Genomic DNA, 23,194 nt, shown 5'->3' with positions numbered 1-23,194 from the left:
TTTTAGAAAATTGGCATGTTAATTAAACACATACTTATCAAAACTTTTGAGAAAATAACTAAAATTAAATACTGATTCTTATTCTACTGATGACCTAATTTTGGACAGTTCCTTATTATTATTTATAATAATTAACATCCCCAAATGGATTTCAGAAAAAACAAGCATGCACAGATAGTTTTAAAAAGATTTTAATGGGGAACCTGGGCGGCTCAGTGTTAAGCACTGGGGAACCTGGGCGGCTCAGTCAGTTAAGCAACCGACTCGATTTAGGCTAAGGTCATGACACATAGAGCAAAACAGAAAAATATTTACAGCAAAGTTAAATGAAAAAAGCAGAGGACAAAATTGTATCTTCACTTTTTTTTTTTTTTTAATTTTAAAGAGAAAGAGGGAGTGTTAGTGGGGAAATGGGGCAGAGGGAGAGAAAGAGAGAATCCTAAGCAGGCTCCATGTCAACGTGGAGCCCCATGCAGGGGCTTGATCCCACAACCCTGGGGTCATGACCTGAGCTGAAACCAAGAGTCAGTCATTCAACCACCTGGGCCCCTCAGGCTCCCCCCTTCCCTCTTTTTACAGGAAAGGTAAAACTATGTCCAAAGACTGGATGACAACCGAAAAAATTAGCAGTTGACTCAGTAGAGTTGTGTAAGACCACAGTTGTGTGAATACCATAGTAAAGACTATGGTCTTACTTTGTTTTGTTTTAAAGTAGATGACTGTTTTACAAATTAGACACTCTGTGGGAAACATTATTTTAAAGGCAAAATAATATGCAAAGACGTATACAGGAAGATCGTGTATAGGAAGTACAAGACCGAGAAGGATGTAACAAGGTGATGGTGGTCCAGAAACCTGTGTGTCTAGTGGACGCAGTACAGGTCAGGAGTGACTTCAAGATAAGGTGATATCTAGGTTTGCCAGAAAAAAAAAGGGCGAAGACATTCTAGAATACCCGCTTCTACATCCTGCAAAAATCCTTCTATCCTGTTTGTGAAAAGTTTTAAAGGTAGGGGTGAGTAGGGTGAGAAAGTAAAATATCTAATCAACTCCCACTGTTAAAATTAACAAAGTTTAAAAATGACTGGACCAATACAAGTAGAGTCCTATATATTGTAGGTAAAGACAACTTTCATAAAACCTTTCTAAAATAATTTGTCACACACAATATCTGCTTTCTTTTCAACAAGTTAGAAAGAAACAGCTGAAGTTCTAGAAATAGAGAAATAGATATACAGACTAATGAAAATAGCAGTAGAAGCATACATCAGTGGTTGCACCCTGAAAAGGAAGTCTTAGGTGGGATAAAGTTTAAAATCTTATTTATGAGAGAACTTTACTTATTTGTTTGTAACATTATCTTACAGGCCTTTGGAGAGCACTCTTTATATTATTAAAAAAAAAAATTTCTTTAACGTTTATTCATTTTTGAGAGACAGAGAGTGATCAGAGGAGGGAGACCCAGAATCTGAAGCAGGCTCCAGGCTCTGAGCTGTCGGCACAGAGCCTGATGTGGGGCTTGAAGCCACAAACTGCAAGATCACGACCGGAGCTGAAGTCGGATGCTTAACTGACTGAGCCACCCAGGGGCCAAGAGTACTCTTTTAAAATAAGGAATGTGCCTGGCTGGTTCAGTTGGGAAAGCATGTGACTCATGATCTCGGGGTTGTGAGTTCAAGTCCTACACTGGGTGTAGAGATTACTTAAAAAAAGAATTTAAAAAAGATAAATAAAATAAGGAATTCCACAAGAGTGTTTTAGGGGATATGGTTGCACCAAAACTGCAAAGAGACATGTCTAATACGGTTTATATATTACATGGGATAAGAGAAATTAGAAGTAACACCTGTGGCTAATAAAAGGGGCAATTGATGAAGAATAACAAAAGCATAAGGATAGAGAGAATCACTTTGATTTATAAATAAAAAGGAAACAGGGGTCCCTAGGTGTTTCAGTTGGTTAAGCATCTGACTTTGGTACAGGTCATGATCTTGTGGTCCATGGGAGCCTGCTTTGGATTCTGTGTCTCCCTTTCTCCCTGCCCCTACCCTGCTCATGCTCTCTCCCTCTCTCTCTCTCTCAAAAATAAATAAACATTAAAAAGTTTTTTAAAAAATAAAATGAAAAGGAAACAGATTACCTATCAGGTTTGACGAAAAAGCTATACAGGACTTATCTTCTTTATGGCCTATGGGATGAATCTCACTCATTGTGAAATCAACGCATCATAGTCACATCTTTTTCATTTGATGATCTACATCATACTTATTAAAAGAAATGAGTTTTCCATATTTTGGGGGGGCCTGGGGAGTGACTTCCAAGACTCAAAACAAGACCAAAAAAATCAGCCCAATGCAAGGCAATCACTGTCATAGTTGGACAGCATCGCCCAGTGCTAACATGAGCACCCACAGCGGTTGCCTCCTCACCCTCCACGCCACCCTCTGAGTGGCCTGCGTTCACCCTGTAAGTTCCTGCTCTGACTGCCCTCGTGAAGTCTAGAGCCCAGCACTCACATAGTATGGCATGGACAGAACCATTCCTTGCTGTTGATTCCATGTTATGCTGTGCGTACTTCTCACTGCTTCCTTACACATGCAAGAAAACTTTGTAATATATAAATATATATATACTATGTAGATACATAAATAATATATACAATACATAATATATAAATATTATATAATAATATTTATCTATATAACATAGATATATCCCAACAAAACTGTGGGAAAGAGGTCTTGACAAGGGAAATATAAAACAACAGTATTGCAAGAAGGATATTTAAAAAGTAACCAGACTGGAAGGAATACTTTGAAAAAGATGAACATTACAATGGGCAGGTATGCTACCAGGCTTTATTATACCATACGTTCCTTTCCCCTAAATCACATAGGTTAAAAAAACTATGAAAAGAACGAATTAAAAAGGGCTCTCACCATTGTCTTACACCAAAGGCATTTCCAATCTTGTAGACGCAGAACACTCCCGCATGTTTTGTCACAGACAGCACATTTGGCACTCACGGGCAAGTTACCCTCTAGCCATTGGTGAGGCATAGCTACCTGTGCAGCAGGAGTGAAGAGCAGTCAAATTAAAGACTGGAGGACGTCATTCTCACCCTAGGGAAGATCTAAAATATTTCTTACTCAGTGGAATCAATATATGTACCACTCATGGCATCCATTCATTTAGCCCACATTTATTGACATCTATTGTGCCCAGAGCACTGTAGCGATACAAAAATAATTAAGACTAAAGCCCTGACCTTCAGGATTTGTAGTCTAGCTGAGGAGCAATGAATGTAAAGGCATTATCATAAAGTGATTACAAAGTGCTATCAGAGATTTGAATGCAAGGTGCAATGGAGACAAGGTTTTGAAGGTGGGGGTCACTGTTGAAAGGAGGCCCCAACATCTGAGGAGTGAACATCTGAATTAACACCTGAGCTAAGCCTTAAAGAGTATCTTACTTGTCAGGTCGGGGTCTACAACACCAGCCCAGCACAGCAGCCACTTGTAAGCTCTATTCACATTTCCCTCAAAATTTAAGAGCTGAAGGCAACTATGAAGGATCTAACTGGAAATAGAAACTCATAATTAACCAAAACCTTCCATTTCATCCTGCTAGTAAATATTCCCACTAACTCTGTCATTTTTCACAGGGCAGACAATAAAGAGAGGAGGTACTGGGAAGAGACCAGAGACAGAACTGGGCTTACTCCGTCTTCGTCCTCTATGATGTCCTTCCCAATGGAGGCCAGAGTCGTCCATTTGCAATTATTTGTTGCCCTCACTGCACATCTTTTGTGAGCCTTGAATTTACACACTAAAAAAAAAAGTCAACCATTTCTAAATGAATATATACTTCTGGAATAATGATTAAAGGAAATCATAGCATGAAATTAAAAAGGAGGGGGTAGAAGAAAAACAATAATTTAAAATCTTAAATTACTCTTCAACAATAATAAAGGTATTCTGAAAATACCTTTCCAGAAGGTATTCATGTATTTATGATACATATGGCTATGTATGTATAAAGCTCTTTTTCAATCTATAGATTGCTACTTAGAGAGGTTCTACTTGTTCATAAATAAAACATAAAGGAAATGAATACAAAAGAATTAGTTCTTTAGGAGAAAGGAGACAACAGTCACATACGCACACAAACATAGAACTAAACAAAATTTAGTAATACAGAGGTGCTGGTAACATCCTATTTCTTAATCTGGATGTTGGTTACATAAATGTGTTTCATTTGTGAAAAATCCTATGTGCTGTACTCCTCTGATATTTGTATTTTTCTGTCCATATAATAAATTTAAAATGAAAGATTTGAAAATATCAGTAAGATAAAGAACAGGATAATTCAGAGGAGTTTTAAATTGCAAGTATGTTGAGAAAATACCCAGTCATCATGGGCAATAGGTTGATAAGGGTCACAAAGATGGCACTGTCTTTTAAAAGCATTATTGTTGGGATTACTACATTATGATGTAGACTAAAGTAGTGATGAAGAAATACGCTACATGCATCACTAATTGGCTCAGCAATAATATCAAAAAGGAGCCTATAAAAGAGACATAAGAGACACTGAAACCTACAAGACATTGATGAAAGAAACTGAAGACACAAATAAACTGGGGAAAATATTCCATGCTAATGGACTGGAAGAATTAATAATGTAAAAATGTCCATAGGACTGAAAGCAATATACAGATTCAATGCAATCCCTGTCAAAATTCCAATGGCATTTTTCAAAGAACTAAAACAAATAATTCTAAAATTTTTATGGAACCACAAAAGACTCCAAATAGCCAAAGCAATCTTCAGAAGGAACAAAGTGGAAGGCATCATGATCCTGATTTGAAACTATGTTACAAAGCTATAGTAAGCAGAGTAGTATGGTACTGGCGTAAAAACAGACACATAGGTCAATGGAACAGAATAGAGAACCCAGAAATAAATCCACACATATATGGCCAACTAATTCATGACACAGAGACCATGAATACACAGTGGAGAAAGAATGATGTCTTTAATAAATGTTGCTGGGGAAACTGGACAGCCATATGCAAAAGAATGAAACTGGACCACTTTCATGAAAACTGGACTGAACTGTACATAAAAGTTAACTAAAAGGGATTAAAGACTTGAATGTAATACTGAAAACCATAAAACTCATAGAAGAAAATTCCTGGACTTTAGCTCTTTGACATCAGTCTTTGCGATGATTTTTTGGGTCTAACACCAAAAGCACAGGCAACAAAGCAAAAATACATAAGCAGGACTATATCAAACTAAAAAGTTTCTACACAGCCAAGGAAGCCATCAATAATATGGAAAGGCAACATACTGAATGGGAGAAAATATTTACAAATCATATATCCAATAAGGGGTTAACATTTATATACATTAATATACAAAGAACTCACACAAGTCAATAGCAAAAACCAAGCAGTCCACTTAAAAAATGGGAAGTGGATCTGAACAGACATTTTTGTAAATAAGACATACTGACGGCCAACAGAGAAATGAAAAGATACTCAATATCACTAGTCATCAGGGGAAATGCAAATACAAAACCACAATGAGATATCACCTCACACCTGTTAGGATGGCTATTATAAAAAAGGTAAGAAATTACTAGTGTCGGCAAGAATTTGAACAAAAGGGAACTCTTGTGGACTGTTGGTGGCAATGCAAATTGGTGCAGCCACTATAGTAAACAGTATGGAGTTTCCTCGAGAAATTAAAAATAGAACTATAATACAATCCAGCAATCCCATTTCTGGGTATTTATCTGAAGAAAATGAAATCACCAACTTGAAAAGACATCTGCACCTTCGTGTTCATTATAGCATTATTCGTAACAGGCAAGGTACAGAAACAACTTAAGTGTCCATCAATAGACAAATGGATACAGAAATTGTGGTATCTGTATATGTATTTACACAATGGACTATTATTCATTCAGCCATATAAAAAAATGCAATCTTGCCTATTGAGACAACACGGATGGACCTAGAGGATATTATGCTAACTTGAAAGAAGTCAAAGAGAGAAAGACAGATACCTTATGATCTGACTTTTAGGTAGACTGTAAAAACAACAACAACAAACCCACAAAAAAACCAAGCTCATAGAAACAGAAAACACATTGGTGGTTACCAGAGGTGGGGGCGTGGAATTGGGCCAAATGGGTGAAGGGAGTCAAAAGTACCCACTAAAATAACTAAGTCACGGGGATGTAATGTACAGAATGGTGAGTATAGTTAATATAATGAATTGAATATTTGAAAGTTGCTATGAGAGTAAATCTTAAAAGTTCTCATCATAAGGAAAAAATTCCATAACTACAGATGGTGACATGTTCCATTTGGGTAATCATTTTACAATGTATACAAATACCAAATAGAAAAAAAAACAAGAGAGAAATAAAAGGAAACAACCAGGAAAGAAGCAGCTCATATATGAAAAACAAGTAAACCACAGATTATTTGAGAAATTAACCCTTACTTATGAAAATCAGTACTTGAGTACTACTAAACTGATTTATCCTTTTAAGGACACCAATTATCCAAGCATTAGTGGATACTGACGTTACACCTGTTTCTGACTTTTCAGAATATATTTTTTTATTGTACTAAGTTTTATTCTAAAGAATATAATTAAAAGTTTGAGATCACTTTAGTGGAAATAACAAAGGTAACTGCTGCTAAATGCTACATGTAAGGTGACTCCTTTTCACATGATTTTTTAATGTCTAACTGTAAACTGCTAACAAATTTAAAATGATGGGTTATATGCCACTGGTTTAAGACAGTCCTAATTTAATGTGGCATGCAAATGAGAGGGTCAGGTAAAATAATGTTCAAAATGCTTCAGATGTCATGGATAGCCAATAGGTAAAAGGTCACTTAAGCTGAACTGTTTTTGGGTTTTTTTTTTTGAGAAATATTAGTCTACATTAGTTTCATTTATCTGCTCTTTTGTGCACCTTGACAAATGCTTTCCTGGAAATCATACAGCTTTTGTTCTAAATGATTCTGTGACTCAAGAACAGATTTATATAGGATAACTAATTTTTTAATGGAATCTCATTGCCGATAAACAGTAGTGTAAAGAAACAGGAAGTATAAGCTTATACTATAGGAAGTTTAGGAAGTATAAGCTTAGTTTGAAAAACAGTTTTAGCATGACCTGCTCCCTTTCGGTCTCATGTTCTATTTTAAAATTGAGGTTAATTAGCATCCCTAGGTCTTTTCATCTGTTATGGTGTTTCTTAAAAATGTGGTCCTAGTTTTAGTTTTATTTGCAACATAATCCCCAGGCTTGCTTTTTAAGTACAAGTAAGTATTTGGTATTAATAGTCAATAATTGTTTTTTACAGAGAAGGAAGTAAAAGAGAGCAACAGGGAATAATTTCACAGCTTTTTAAAAATTTTGCCATTAAAAATCAAACAGCTCAGTAAAAACAAAAATTACACTTGTAATAATAAAGTGCTTCATGCAAAGAGTCTTGAAAATTGCAAAGTTGCTTAATATAGCATATAATAATAAAAAAATAAACCAGACTGTGATTATGGTCACTGAGGAATGGAAATTATTAATAAACACTTTAATTTTGTTAGGCGACAATTAGATTTCTCCAAATAAGTTATTGTGAAATAAATCACTTTTCCCTGACCTATAAAGCCATTATCTCAAAACCACAGAACTTAAAAATATATACTGACAAGTAACAAAATTATGATTTTTTATCTGCAATTTCCAGTCTACCACACTGAATCTTTCTAAGTGTTCAACACTGGCTATGATAAAAATTCATAGAGTCCCATGTTAACATATTTGATGTTATTGATTAAAAGAGAAAAAAATCACCATTTAACTTTTTTTTCTTCAATTACTGTTTAAATAATTGTGAAGAACAATTACGCTTTGAAATTATAATTAACATTCTCAATTGATTTAGGGAATTATTTACAAAAAGTATTCTATCTTCTATTTTTCATTCATATATTTCATGTATGCAAGGCTTTAAAATAACAATTTTAGTAGTTATTCAACACAAACCCAGAAGACAAATCATTACAGCTTGTTTTACTGTGAAACACATTAAGTAAATTTAGTGATGGTTTTACACACTGGAAACTGATTTCCATTCCAATACAAAGTTATTCATTGTCACAGTTGAATGAAATTTTTTGTGTGTGTTTACATCTTTGTTATGTCTTTTAAAGCTTCTTGTATCCTATGCCTTTTGTTTTATCAAGCAAGCAGTTTATTCAGATTTGGAGGTAGTTTCTAAAGTTTAAGTATAACTTGGATTACAAGAAAATTATGCTAAATAACCACATTCTCATAAAATAAAAAGGTAACTTCTTTACACATTCATAAAACCCTTGGGATTTTTAAAGCCTTCTGGTGTATTTCTAACAATACCAAGGTAGGATGCCACAGGTTTAAAATTTTTATCAGCAGAGGGGTGCTCCTGGGTGGCTCTGTCGGTTAAGTGTCTGACTTCAGCTCAGATCATGATCTCACAGTTCATGAGTTCAAGCTCCACACTGGGCTCCGTGTTGACAGCTCAGAGCCTGGAGCCTGCTTCGGATTCTGTGTCTCCCTCTCTCTCTCTGTCCTTCTCCTGCTCAGGCTCTCCCTCTCCCTCTCTCTCTCTCTCTTTCAAAAGTAAATAAACATTAAAAAAAAATAAAATAAAATTTTTATTAGCAGAGAAAATGAGTACTAACAGACATTCTTCTAAAACTATTATTTAAAAATACAATAAAGAACCATAAAGAAGTCAGGAAGACTTCATTATTAACAGAATAACATAACAAACTTATTTAAAGACTTTTAAGTTTCTTATTCTCATCAGCTAATGTAATTTTCATTTTTCCTTTAAAATCTTTAGAAACGACTTAGTCATCCCAGCTTAAACTCAATTCACAAACAAATATATTTAATAATGCCTAATTCTCAAATCGGAAGAGTACCACAGAGTATCTCAGATCTGATATCTTTTTTTAGCATTTTTTTTTTTTTTTTTTTTTGGAGTAAGAGGTTAGGAGGCAACACTAAGGGGACCTTCGAAAGAACACCTCTGAGTATTACAGACCGGGTAAGAGTAGACTCAGAGCTAGGAACCCTTTCAGATTACTAAAGTCATAAAGAGTAATTACACCTGATTTGCAATCATTGTTTAAATCTAAAAAACACAAAACAAAAACAAACAAAAAAAAAAACACGTGTAATGGCTCTTCCAAGTGTTTGTTTTCATGCATTTTCATGCATCAATCAGGCCATGATGCAATCTTCAATTATTTACCGGATGGATTTCTTACACAGCACAGCTACTAACTTCCCCAAGTTACTTGACTAGAAAAGTAGCTTTCCTATTTATATTCTCTCACTTAATTTTCATAGTATCTCTACATAGTATAAATGACTATTATCTCCGTTTTACAGATGAGGAAATGAAAGTCAAAACCAGTGGAACTATTTCTCCTGGTCACCGTTTGCAATGCTGGGAGCGGAACCAGAACCCTGAGGGTAAAACTGAGGAACTCTATTCTCAACCTCTGTGCTGTCTCATATTAAATAGCTGGAACTATGACGTATCTCAGATTTTATACCTTAAAATGAACAAAAACTGTGACTCTATTACTATTTTATTATTCAAGAATAAAAAGCTATTCAAAATTAAGACGTTTCTGTATTAGAGAAAAAAAATGCCAGTATTAATATTAGATATAGTTCAGAAAGTAAAGTGTGCTCACTGAGGTACGGAATTAAATAAATCTAAAGAAGTTATGAGTTTTCTTTTGGTAATTATTAGTATATTTGCTTCTATTGGTCACTGCTTTTTAATTAAGAAATGCACAAATCCTAATACGAAAACTACAGCATTGGCCTTATTTTTAGAAAAGGATGGCCTCCATGTAAATGAAACATAAAATGAAATAAAAGAAAACATTTAAAATAACGAAATAGAGGGGCGCCTGGGTGGCTCAGTAGGTTAAGCATCCGACTTTGGCTCAGGTCATGATCTCAAGGTTCGTGGGTTCGAGCCCCTCATCGGGCTCTGTGCTGACAGCTCAAAGCCTGGAACCTGTTTTGGATTCTGTGTCTCCCTCTCTGCCCCTCCCCCTCGCATTCTGTCTGTCTGTCTCTCTCTCTCTCAAAAATAATAAAAAAACATTTTAAAAAGTTAAAAAAATAATGAAATAGAAATAACAATAGAAATAACAAACAATAGAAATTCTGTCAGCGTATGTGCTGTCCTCGCTGAAAGTTTTGTTCTCCGCAATCAATTCAGAACAGAAAAAGAATTCTAGAAAACCAGCATGATAGACAAAGTCTAGAGATGTTCTGTGGAGCACCTGCTAGTTCCTCGGGAGCGAAATGCTACATTTTGATTTCTACTTCCTTCCTAATGATTCGTATCATCTTTCTCTCGGTAAAATATTTCCCCATCAGTCCTGTGTGCTCTGAGCTCCACTTTAAGCTGCAGTGAAACTTAAACACTGTGTTCCCACTGAGGTGCTCCCAGATGCAGCTCCCACCCGAGGGAAACGTTTCCCTGGGGTGATGTTTCTCTGTTCGCGGCACAGAAGTACCCACAAGATGTGGCAGCATCGTGCCACAGTGGTCAGTGCTGAGGGAGAACACAGGCTGGGCGCTACAGTACCTTCGCAAGACAGGCCGTGGGAGGTGACTCCAGAAAGACTCTCTCTGCACACGTTACAGAAAGTGGGTCGGGCATGGGAGCAAGCGTACCAGTTATGCATCCCTGAGAAATGTTCCACGTTAAACTGGGCCACCTAGAAACGAGACACAGGTTTGGCAAACAAGAGAAGGAGACGAGAGCGAGTTAACATTTGGAATGCATGAGTTATGATTAAAGTTTCAAATCCGTAATTTTTACAACAAGAACACTCTCCTTTAAGTAAAAAAAAAAAAAAAGAAAAAAGAAAAAAAGGAAGAAATGTCAATATCAGATTTAAGCAAGTTACTTAATGAATCTACACATACTTTGCTTTGTGGAATATAGCTTTAGTTCTTCAGATAACATTGGTTTTCTAAGAACATGAGGCGCCAGAAGAGAAGCCACTTTACCTCGTAAGGCTCTCTGGTCTGGACAGACTTCAGTGAGCTCATCCAATCCTCCATTTCCTTCCTGTTCTCAGCGCACAGCATTAGTCTTCTGAAGGGAGTGATTATCTGAAAGGGGAATTCAATCTAATGATTGTTAATCACCGAAAGGACAGATTACTGCAAAACTTAGCAATCGCGCGAGGAAATTGTATTTCTAAACTCAGAGTCCTCATTTCCTTGATGAAGCAAGTGAGAGTCTCTGTAACGTAAATAATTTTCTTTCTCTGAGTATGATACAATGGGGTCTAGGAAAGAAAACTTAGTTCTAAGGAGGAATTTCTTGTCTTTAAGCTCACTGCTATTTAGACTTTTTTAGTCCATTACCAAAGGCTGTGAATCCAAATCAACAATGTATTCTTACTTCATGGAAGGTATCTTGAAAAGTGATTTTAAGTATGCTTCGAAATAATTCATGGTAAGCTTCAAATTAGTACATAGTTTTTGGTATGGAAATAAAAAAAAATTGAAAACCAGAGGAATGCAACATGGAATGATTCATAATTGGTTTTTGACAATATCAACAATATTCTGTTATTAAATAATGTGGGATTTACATACCATTTCCACTGTCTATTTTAATATGATTTATATGAAGGATTGTTTCTTCGTTGTATAGAAGAACAACTATACTACTTTTTAGCGAGAGCCAGGGAGGGAAGAATTAACATAAAAACCCTTCGGTTGGCTTTAAGGGAAGAAAATAATTGTGACTCTTATATTTTTTCATGTCACTAAAGAACACAGACCAAGAGTCTTACAGCAAATGAAATGAAGGCTTTGTGCTGTTATAGCATCAAAAGTGCTCCAAAGTGAGATTCTGAAATGGCTTGAAATTAGCCCTATTTATGTGTGAATACAATATTCTGTTTGTAATCTTGAAGTTGCTAAGTCCTAAGCACTCACTGCAAAGAAGGGACTACTTATATACTTGTGGAAGAAGAGCAAAATTTACACACACACCTAGAAACTATTTCCAAATAATAAGTTATATATTTATATAGCAAATAACTTCTTAAGTTAGAAGCCGTTTGATCGAGTGATAATCTACATACTTCATTATAGCACAGATTTCTGAAGTCATGAAAAAGGAATAATCATCTAAAAATAAAAGGAACGATTCCCAACAGGAGTAAACCAGCGTGCCTCAAATCAGTACTGTTCATCATAGGAAATAAGTCCGTTATTTAAAACTGTAGACACCAGCCCAATCTTAGCTACTCACCGCTCACTGCTTCCTTTCTTTGGTCTTTAGTGTAGACGGCACAATCCTTCCTTAAGCCAAGGGGCCCTTTCATACATCTGACAGGCACTCACACTTAAATACAGTCAGCCAGAAGTCACATGGAGGAGAAGCATCAACCGTTCAGCTTTGGGTATTTGTTAATTGCATATGAAACTGAACAGAACCTCACTTCTGCATTTTCTTCTGTTTTCCACTACCCTCTTTGGATAAAGCTTTTCAGCAGTTGGTCACTTCTTTTCCTGAATAAATAGTTAATGAAAGAGCACTGACTCCCTCATTACTCAGGAGCTAAATGGATGCTTTATTGCTTCAAAATGTTTTTCTAGGACAGCTCATCCAATGCAGCAGAAGAGATACCATTATATCATAATACTCTCCTGGCTCTGAGGACTGGCATGGTACTCCAGAAATCTCCCACTTACACTGGACTGACTCAACAAATCTGACATTTACCTGAATAAGTATTTACCTCTATCATTTATTTTTATTTATTTATGTATTTAGTTAGTTAGTTAGTTACTACACTATAGGATGAACTCTAAGGATTCCCTCTCTTTCATTATGATCTTGTAGTCAGACAAATATCATTCAGATAAATAAACCAGGCTTGTTATTTTATTCTTTGATTTTGTTTTGTCGTTGTTGAATTTGAAGGAAAGCAGTATATCTGGTGGTTTTAACTATCTTTAATGCCTTTATATTCATCATAAGTCATCGTGAATTCAACAAAAAGGGGAGAAAAAGAATAGGGAAACAGCTTCTAATTTTTCTTATAGCTTTTGGAACTACATAAATGGCTCAATCCTAAAAAAATTTCAGCAATGTATATCACACCGATATGCCAATGAAGTAAATGTATAATTTTGCAGCTTCCTCCTTTTAACATAAATTTGTTTAAAAGTGGTCAATAATAAGCAAGTAAACATCATAGCACATTCTTGGGGCACCTGGGTGGCTCAGTCAGTTAAGCGTCTGACTTTGGCTCAGGAGGTGACCTCACACTTGGTGAGTTCGAGCCCTGCATCAGGCTGTCTGCTGTCAGCACAGAGCCTGCTTTGGATCCTGTCTCCCTCTTTCTCTGCCCCTCCCCTGCTCATGTGTACATGCTTGCTCTCTCTCAAAAATAAATAAACGCTTAGAAAAAAGATCATAACACATTCTTAAAATAAATGTTAAGTTTTTAAGAGCCAGAAATAACTATAAACAATTTTGATTTATAGGCCTTGTGATCAAGGGTGATTAACAAATCCACTGATTATAGTTATAAGAAATATGTATGAAAAAGAAAATCTTTTGTAAATCATGATGCAGAGATGTCTGGTTTTGTGGCTACCGTATTAAAAATGCTTCCTCCAAAAGCCTGGAGTAGTCTGGGCCTAACTGAAGACAAGGCTGGTTTACCAACCAAACCCATAAAGTCTCCCAGATTGACCCTTTCTCCTCTGGGGTAAACCCTCACCAGCCCACCAAAGCTCTGAGTTCTCTCCCCACCTTTTATTTGAATTCTTCCTCATATTCCACCTTTGTAGGAAAGAATAGGATAATCATAATTGTTAGCTGACAGGCTCTGGTTGTATCCTAACTAAACTCCCTTACACTACAGTGGTTTCTCATCCAAATCTTTATTAGGAAAATTATTTGAGAAGCAGCAAACTCTGAAAATTATTTGCTTCTCACTCTGAAAGTATATTGAACTCAGCGTTTTTATTATGATAGGTGAGCAGTGTGGGAAGGTGGAAAGACAGAGGTGTGGGAGGGGGCTATTCCTAGGGAGGATTCTCTGAGCCTGAGGGGGAGGACGTAGGCCAGGAAGTCTAGAAGACTAGAGCCCAGAGCCCAAGGCCCAGAACCCAGGGGTACAAACCATATGGGCTTTGCCTTAACAGTCCAGAAAAGAGATAAGGAGGTAAACCAAGGTTTGCTTGTCTGAAAAAGTGCTGTATAAGATGAACACATAGGAGAGCCATCTAAATCCGTTTCCTAAGTGCTACCTCAAATAATATACAAACTCTCCATTAATAGAGATATTGCTCCATTTGGAGAGTTATTGGCCTACTTACTATTAATCCAACAACACTATTACCTATGGATAAGAATCAAAAATTTCTCAGTCTGCTAAAGCATATAAACACATATGAAAGGAGACATTAAATACATAAAGTTCTATAGAAGAGTAACATTATAGTTAAGACTTTAAACACATAAACATGCACAGGGAAAAAAACCCCACAAATACTGTATTGGTCATCTTTCAGTGAGGGGATTACAGAGAATCATAATTGTATTTTTTGTTTGTCTATGGTTTCTAAAGCAAATACGTAGTACTTTTGTAACAAAACCACTATTTTTTTTTTACTAACAGAAGGATGGGAATTCAGAATTTAAAACTTTGCATTGTTCACAAGGAGTTCTTTTTTTTTATTTAAAAAAAATTTTTAATGCTTATTTATTTTTGGGAGACAGAGAGACAGAGCGTGAGCGGGGGAGGGGCAGAGAGAGAGGGAGACACGGAATCCGAAGCAGGCTGCAGGCTCTAAGCTGTCAGCACAGCGTCCGACACAGGGCTCAAACCCACAAACTGAGATCACGACCTGAACCGAAGTTGTACTGAGCCACCCAGGCGCCCCCGAAGCAGTTTTAAAGTTGGCTGCACATTAGAATCACCTGGGAGATTTTTTAAAAAATCGCAATGTCCAGGCCACACTCCATACCATTTAACTCAGAACATCTGAGGCTGGGACCCAGCCACCAGCTTTATTTTTTTTTTAACTTCCAGATAATTGCAAAGTGCAAGTATGTTTGAAAACCAGTGTCCTAAAGATATTTTACTTGTTCCCCACAACACTGTTAGAACTTAAGAAATGACAGAAGTTTCTGTAGCCAAGTGAATTACAGGGCATTGCTAGTCTGCAAATTCCCTATTGGAAGCCATTAAGGTAACAGCAGAGTGATTCAGCGCCCAAATTCTGGAGTCAGGCCCACTTAGAATGAAGACCAATAGCGTCCTTTCTTACTTGTGCGGCTGTGAACAATGTTTCCTCCTCTCTATGAGCCATCGTCTTGCACCTGCTAAGTGAGGATAAAGCATTAACTCCCAGCTCTACAGAGTGTGGTGTGGGATTAGTGAGACCATCCAAGTAAAGCATTCAGCACAGCGTCTGTTAGGAAACCAAAGCTCAGTAAATACTAGCATCACAGTTCTTGGCGCTGACAGCAATTATGTATCTATTTACAGACTTCTTCTGTAATGTATATATTTCTTTTTTAAGTGTGGTCCACAGTCCAAGACAACACAAACTGGAAGCAGTTCACTAACAAAATAGTCACTGACTAGCAAACCACCAAAACCAGAATAATGATAATGAGTTTTCTTTAGAAGATACTAGGAAAATATCAACAAACAGATTAGGAAAAATATTGTCTCCCCCCCCACCCACCCAACCCCTCCCGTTAACTGCACTGGGTCTCAGCTTCCTCACAGCAGGAACATAAGATGGCAAAAGGCTTGGCAGAGTGGAGGGCATCAGATCCCTGTGCAGTACTGAGAGAGCTCAGCATGCCCTCTCTAGTAGGTGTCATGCTTAAGACATTCACATAGAGAGTTTCTTCTTCTAACTTAGATTTTTGATTCTGCAGTGAAGGGCACTTTACAAACTTTTGTGGTAATTTTTTTTTAAGCTTGTCAGTTTAAAAAAAATTTTTTTTATGTTTATTTATTTTTGAGAGAATGAGAGAGCATTAGCAGGGGAAGAGAAGAGAGAGAAAGAGAGAGAGAGAGAGAGAGTGAGAGAGAGAGAGAGAGACAGACAGAATCCAAAGCAGGCTCCAGGCTCTGAGCTGTCAGCACAGAGCTTGACGTGGGGCTTGAACTCACGAACCTTGAGATCATGACCCAAGCCAAAGTCAGATGCTTAACTGACTGAGCCACCCAGGTGCCCCAAACTTCTGTGGTAATTTTAAATGTCCAACAAACTTTTTCCACTAGGAAATCCTTATTTCTTTACACCAAACTGATCACCTCTGCTCTATCAAAATACTTAAAAATAAACTATATACATTTCATTTTCCTTTTTATTTTTTAATACCGGCTTTATTGAGATATAATTCACAATACTAGTCAATCCATCTGCTTAAGCGGTACAGTTCAATGTTTCTTATTGTATTTACAGCATTGTATAACCATCACCATAATCTATTTTAGAATGTTTTCATGTCAGAAAGGAACCTTCTTAATAACAGTAACTCGCCATTTTCCTCCGAATCTGGCCCCACCCCCAGCCCTAGGCAACAACGAATCTACTTTGTCTCTAGTTATGGAATGAATACATCATGGAAATAAAAGGCACAGCATAAGGAATATCGTCAATGACATTGTAATAGCACTGCATGGTGACAGAGGGTAGCTAGCTACCCTGGTGGTGAGCACAGCATAAGGTTTACAGTTGCCAAGTCACTATGTCATACACCTGAAACTAATGTAACATCGTGTGTCAACTACACCCAAATAAAAAAAATTAAATATTTTTAAATTAATTTTTTAATTAAAAATTACTTTTTTAATTAAAAAATAAAACTAGGTCTGACATCAAGCAAAATTGAAGCCATGTTTGATAATGACTACATAATTAATCCGTTTAAATCAAATCAGTTTCTTGACCCAAATTCATCTATAAAGTTACCCTGCTATCCCGACTTGAAATTCAAAATCAGTATCACTTTCTAGAGATGTCATGGCAAAAATAAAAAAGGGAAACTTTAAAACATGGAGTAAGAAAAGAGATGGACAGGGGCGCCTGGGTGGCTCAGTCGGTTAAGCGTCCGACTTCGGCTCAGGCCACGATCTCGCGGTCCGTGAGTTCTAGCCCCGCGTCGGGCTCTGTGCTGACAGCTCAGAGCCTGGAGCCTGCTTCCCTCCCCTGTTCATGCTCTGTCTCTCCCTGTCTCAAAAATAAAATAAACGTTAAAAAAATTTAAAAAAGAAAAGAGATGGACAGCATTGCAACATGGATGAACCTTAAAAACATTATGCCAAATGAAAGGAGCCAGTTACAAAAGACCACATACTGTGTGATTCCATTTATATGAAATGCAGTACTTATTTTTTTTATTCTTAGTGATTAATCCTGAACTGCCTGATTGAAATGAAAATTCATATGCAGTGAGAAGTCTTTCTTGGATAGCAGAACTAACAGGAAGTCTAAGTGTACTCGTAACAATTTTCTATTGCCTGAATTTTTATAACTTAGGGGATATAATTTGACTTTTGTTAAAGCCAAATCAGGTAGAATTATGTCTTTTTAAAACTAGGTTTGCTATACTTGAAGTTGCCAAATGCTGGGTCTTAACATACCTGCCTCTTCCAGCCTCCCTCAAATATATATATCCAACTCTTAAGTGGTGTATGTTGATTTTTTCATTCCTCTTGTATGAAAGGAAATAATTCACTTGAACAATTTAAATGCGCCAGAATGCAATGTAGTCTCTCATCCTAAGTGAGTATCATGAGGGTAGAGACATTTACTCCCTTATTTCAAAGTGGCCCGGGGCACTCTACATCCAAGAGCACAGGTCCTCAACCACATGGGTGCACCTGCATGGAACTAAGAGTTTTTATAAAATATACAAAACTTAGCTAGTCATGCTCCAAACCAGACTTGGTAAATCGAAATCTCATTTTGGAGGGAGGCATGGATCATTTCAGACGTAATCAGTAGTTTGGCAAAGCTATACAGGTGATTCTGATGCACATCTTTGCTTATCAGCTGTGAAGGGCAATGGAAGCATCCAACCTGTCCATTAATCAAGTCAGGATCTGGTCTAAGTAAGGCAGAGAAAGTGCTGTTAATCTTTACGGCTCCGTATCTCCCTTTTCAGGACCCTTCTGCTCCCCAATTTCCAGTGTTCTCATCTGTACCTAACAGAATTCCTTTGTATGCTATCAATCTGAAATAGTCTACCACCTACAGCACCCCAAGGGATATAACAGAGGTCACCAAATGATGACCTCTGATGTTTTTGTTTGGTCAATCTGTTTGAACCCAGAAGTGGTGAGTTATAAAACAAAAACAAGTTAAAATCCATTTTAGACAGGTACTTTGCTCATCACAGTACAAGCAGCTTAGACCTATTTTCTTCAGCTGGCCACTTCATACACTTAAATTACCAAGTGGCCCCTGGAGGCATTTGAGTTCGCAAGTCCTGCATAGATAGACTGACTCCTTTTTCTTCTGGGATCAATACTTCACTGTTTCATCATCCAGTTGCCCCGAGTCCCATCTATTTTCTAAGATGACAACTTCTGACGTAAAAGTAAATTTTTCTGAGGCACTACCAGATGATAAAGGTTCAATGCGTATTTTCTCCCAAATGATGCTTGAATTTTAGTGGGAGACTAAGAAAAGTACAGTCACAACAAATGCGCATCTGGCAAAGGAAGAGCTATGGACATTTTCAACAGATAGTATAATTTAAGTCTGTAAAATAACAGAATTGTATATTAGGAAGAGACATTATTATACTGCTGCAATATAGTAAACACTCATGATATAGCTGTAAACACTGTGGAATCTGCATTACGTGCTCATGAAGAGAGTAGTTCCATAAAATCGCAGAGCACACATTTAACAATATGTCAAATGATGTAAAATAACATACAAAGATGTAGTGGGCTAACGATAAGACTGAGGTTGACAGGTAATTCACATACACTCAAGAGCCAATTATTAACCCATTGCTGGAATTTATAGGGAAATCCTGCCATGCCGATAGCACACTATTGTGAACAGGATCCTAAATCATATGGCTTGGATGCTGAACTAAGGTCTTCCTATTCCCTTTCAGAAGGCTCTACAAATTTTTTCAGATGTCTATTTAGAACTATATTTAGATTTAGACACATACACAACCTTTACTGAAAGTTAAAGAGGATCTTTGAAAGTCATTCTACCCCTCTGGTTTTGGCTGACTGATCATCCTTCCAATGGATGAGTCATTCTAGCTGAATAACAACATACTGATCTTTGTGGGCATTCCTGTAATGTAAACTAGGAAGTACCAAACATCTGCATAGGTTCTCAAAATAAAGAGGGAGGCATTAGTCATGAACACAGGGAAGTCTGCCCCAATGCTGCTTACTTTTCTAAGGAGAAGTTATATATCATTTGTATATATAACATTAACTTCAAAAATGAAGCTATAAATCAAGTAATTACCTAAACTTTGGTATAAATAATTGAGAATTCTGTAGCATAGGGGCGCCTGGGTGGCGCAGTCGGTTGGGCGTCTGGCTTCGGCTCACGGTTCGTGAGTTCGAGCCCTGCGTCGTGCTCTGTGCTGACAGCTCAGAGCCTGGAGCCTGCTTTGGATTCTGTGTCTCCCTCTCTCTCTGCCCCTCCCCCGCTCATGCTCTGTCTCTCTCTCTCTCTCTCTCAAAAATAAATAAACATTAAAAAAAATTTTGAGAATTCTGTAGCATAATATGAAATTCGTGACAAAATTCTACAAAGAAGTGCAAGTATGGACAGAATCAATTTTGATGGAAGTTTTTTTGTAAATATGTAAAACTATTATTCTGAGAAATGTACTAATTATAGAAAGGAAAAAGACCTGTGGACAAGAGCAGAACGTCTTTGCCAAGAAGATGTCTGTCTTCTTATCTACAGGAATACTTGACTACAAACTTACGGCAAAAAGACAATATCTCATTGATTCTTTAATCAGCTCTGTAAATTAAGTATGGAATTAGTTTTGTTACAATACATTGAAGAGAAAAAAACAAATGTAGATACTAAAGGGGTTGTCTACAATTAGCTAATACACTCCTTATATGAGGAGTTAACAAAACAGTAATAGCAGTGTTATAACAAGTAAAGTAAAATCAAAATCAAAAGAAAAGATTATTCCTTCACTGCGAAATACTAAATTCAGAAACCACGGGCAATCTCTCTCTTCCGCAGCTTCTGCATATCCAGGCTTTGTTTGAGAAGAACGATGGAAAAGAAGCAGAGTTAAAATCTAGCAACGCCTACTGAAGAATGAGGGGTCAAGTAGAATGGTGTGAAAGGTTTGCTTTAAAACATTCCAGAGAAAATAGGGAAAGAGAGAGATGAGATGAAGCAATGTGGCAACACGCAGACGGCAGCAGGAGCTGGGCAATGGGAATGTGGGGTTCACAGTTACCCTGAGTTTGTATGTATTTGAAAGTTTTCACAGTGAAAACAACTGTACCCAAACATCGGGGAACCCCAAGCAAAACTCTTCAAGGAACTAAGGAGGTGAGGGACCTGGGTGTCTTAGGGATATAGGCTCTATTCAATCCTTGCTCTGTACTCAACTTGCAGACCATACCTGCCAGGACTCAAGTTTCTGACCTTTTATGGCCTTCTCTTGTATCAAACTCAAATTAGATGAATAATGTGGTCTCCTTAATCAAATGACCTGAAATGTCCATAGAAGCTGAAGAGGTAAGTCTTCCAATCACTGAGTGAGATGGGGTGGGATGGACTGAGCTGAAGACAGCGTTGCATATCTTACTTCCATAATTCTTTTTTTTTTTTTTAGGTTTGTTTATTTATTTTGAGAGAGAGAGAGAGAGAGAGAGAGAGAGAGAGAGAGAGCATGAGCAGGGGAGGGGCAGAGAGAGAGAGGGAGATAGAGAATCCCAAGCAGGTTCTGTACTGTTAGTGAGGAGACTGAACTGGGGCTCAATCTCACTAACTGTGAGACCATGACTTGAGCTGAAATCAAGAGCTGGATGCTTAACAGACAGCCATCCAGGTAACCCAACTTCCATAATTCTTTTTTTTAATTTTTAAATGTTTATTTATTTTTGAGAGACAGAGAGAGACAGAGCACCAGCAGGGAGGGGCAGAGAGAGAGGGAATCTGAAGCAGGCTCCAGGCTGTGAACTGCCAGCACAGAGCCCAACGTGGGGCTCAAACCCACAAACTGTGAGCTTGTGACCTGAGCCAAAGTTGGACATTCAATTGACTGAGCCACCCAGGCGCCCCATCGACTTCCATAATTATTGAGCTTTGATGACTCTGCTTAAGATTAGGTCGGCACAAAACCTGCTTCTTGACTAAGAATAATGGCTTCATAACAAAGTCATTGTCCATGTTAATCTGATTTTCCTCTATAACCTAATATTGGTTTTTTTTACTGCCTTAAAGTATTAAATATAAATAAAACATAAATTCTGATATGTTTCCATGAAAAAAGGAAGCACAGATTTCAATGCTATCAAGTACCAACCTTCTCATTACATACCCAGGATTTCCAATGTATCTCACATTCTAAAAAGTGAATTTTTCCTTTATTTCAATGTAAAAATCCAAAATACTCTAAAATCAAAATTTTACTGAAAGCATTTAATAAAATATTAACAATAAAATAGAGACATGTAAGCTGGCAGGACCCAGGTTTCAAACAAGCAAATGAATTCAACATGGTCTAATTCATATCGTGTTAGAATCTATACAGAAAGTGTTAAAGAAAGCCATCTATTTAAAATCTTTTGGGGACTATCTAGTCTTTAAGATTCTGTTCCAGAGTAAAGGGCCTACTTGGAACTTCCCAGAAGCCTCTGGTTCACTGGAGAACCAAAGATGGAAGGACATAGTGAAACCGCAGAAGAAAAAGGTGGTCCCTGTGCAGGCTTTGCTGCCCTGCCCTGCTCTCTCTGGAGAAAGGCATGGCAAAGGCCTCAGGGAGTCTATCAAGAGAGACTTTCCGTGATGCTTACTGGGGTATCCTATTCTATCATTTATATAGGTAAATTACATGTATAATAATAAACCACTGCTTCTTTGAAGACTTTGATAAAGAAAGTTTGGATTCAAGTCGGTATTACCAGTTTCTTAGAATTCAAAAAAACTGTAGTTATTAATGTTTGATCAATCCCTATGGCATTAGTTTCCTGTTGCTGCTGAACAAATTCTCTTCAGTTGTGGTGGTAAGAAGTTTAAAGTCAAGGTGTCCAAAGGGCTGCATTCCTTCTGGAGGCTGTAGGGAAGAACCTTGTTTTTTCCTCTTCTAGAGGCTACCCTCATTCATTGGCTCATGGCCCCTTCCTTGCACCAAGCCAACTTCACATATTCCCTGATTAATTCCTCCTGCCTCCCTTTTACAAGGGCCCCTGTGATTACACAGGGCCCACTGATAATCCAGAATGACCTCATCTCAAGATCCTTTTTTTTTTTTTTTTCCCAACGTTTATTTATTTTTGCGACAGAGAGAGACAGAGCATGAACGGGGGAGGGGCAGAGAGAGAGGGAGACACAGAATCGGAAACAGGCTCCAGGCTCTGAGCCATCAGCCCAGAGCCTGACGCGGGGCTCGAACTCACGGACCGCGAGATCGTGACCTGGCTGAAGTTGGACCCTTAACCGACTGCGCCACCCAGGAGCCCCTCATCTCAAGATCCTTAACATGATCAAAACTACAAGGTCCTCTGCGCCATATAAAGTGACATTCACAGGTTACAGACATTAATTAGGATGTAAATATCTTTGGGATCCATTCTTCAGCCTGCCACACTCATAAAATAACTATGATACACAATTACAGCTTTTGCTATTGTAATAGTGAACTGGGAAATCAATGAGACTATAATCTATTTTCCTATTATATTCATAATTCTAATTACTATCCATGGATGCAAACAACCTTTCCTCAGAAGAATTAATAGTTAAGTTCTTGAAAAATAAGAAGGGTGTAGGGGGCCGTAATCTTGATAAATAAGCAGAATGATTACTTTTGCAGATCTTACACTTTCAGAGTGCTTTGCTGTCAA

At 37.4% G+C, this 23,194-nt stretch overlaps 1 protein-coding gene across 7 annotated transcripts in view; it reads right to left on the bottom strand.

Annotated features, from left to right (window-relative positions):
* The window catches only part of DGKH (diacylglycerol kinase eta), a 187,294-nt gene that overhangs the window by 70,573 nt on the left and 93,527 nt on the right, over nucleotides 1–23,194 (bottom strand). For 6 of the 7 annotated variants that reach the window (XM_086711415.1, XM_086711431.1, XM_086711423.1 and 3 more), the window contains 4 exons: nucleotides 11,121–11,225; nucleotides 10,693–10,825; nucleotides 3,722–3,828; nucleotides 2,940–3,065 (listed from right to left, as the gene is read on the bottom strand). In XM_086711415.1, the coding sequence (XP_086567541.1) occupies nucleotides 2,940–3,065; nucleotides 3,722–3,828; nucleotides 10,693–10,825; nucleotides 11,121–11,225 (471 nt within the window). Of the gene's footprint in view, nucleotides 1–2,939; nucleotides 3,066–3,721; nucleotides 3,829–10,692; nucleotides 10,826–11,120; nucleotides 11,226–12,381; nucleotides 14,786–23,194 lie in introns of those variants that run through there. The other variant, XM_025925086.2, reaches the window with a different exon arrangement.

Source organism: Puma concolor, chromosome A1, assembly GCF_028749965.1.
Source record: "Puma concolor isolate L17-30 chromosome A1, mPumCon1.1.hap2, whole genome shotgun sequence".
Lineage (NCBI taxonomy): Eukaryota > Metazoa > Chordata > Mammalia > Carnivora > Felidae > Puma > Puma concolor.
This window is presented reverse-complemented; position numbering and strand designations above follow the sequence as displayed.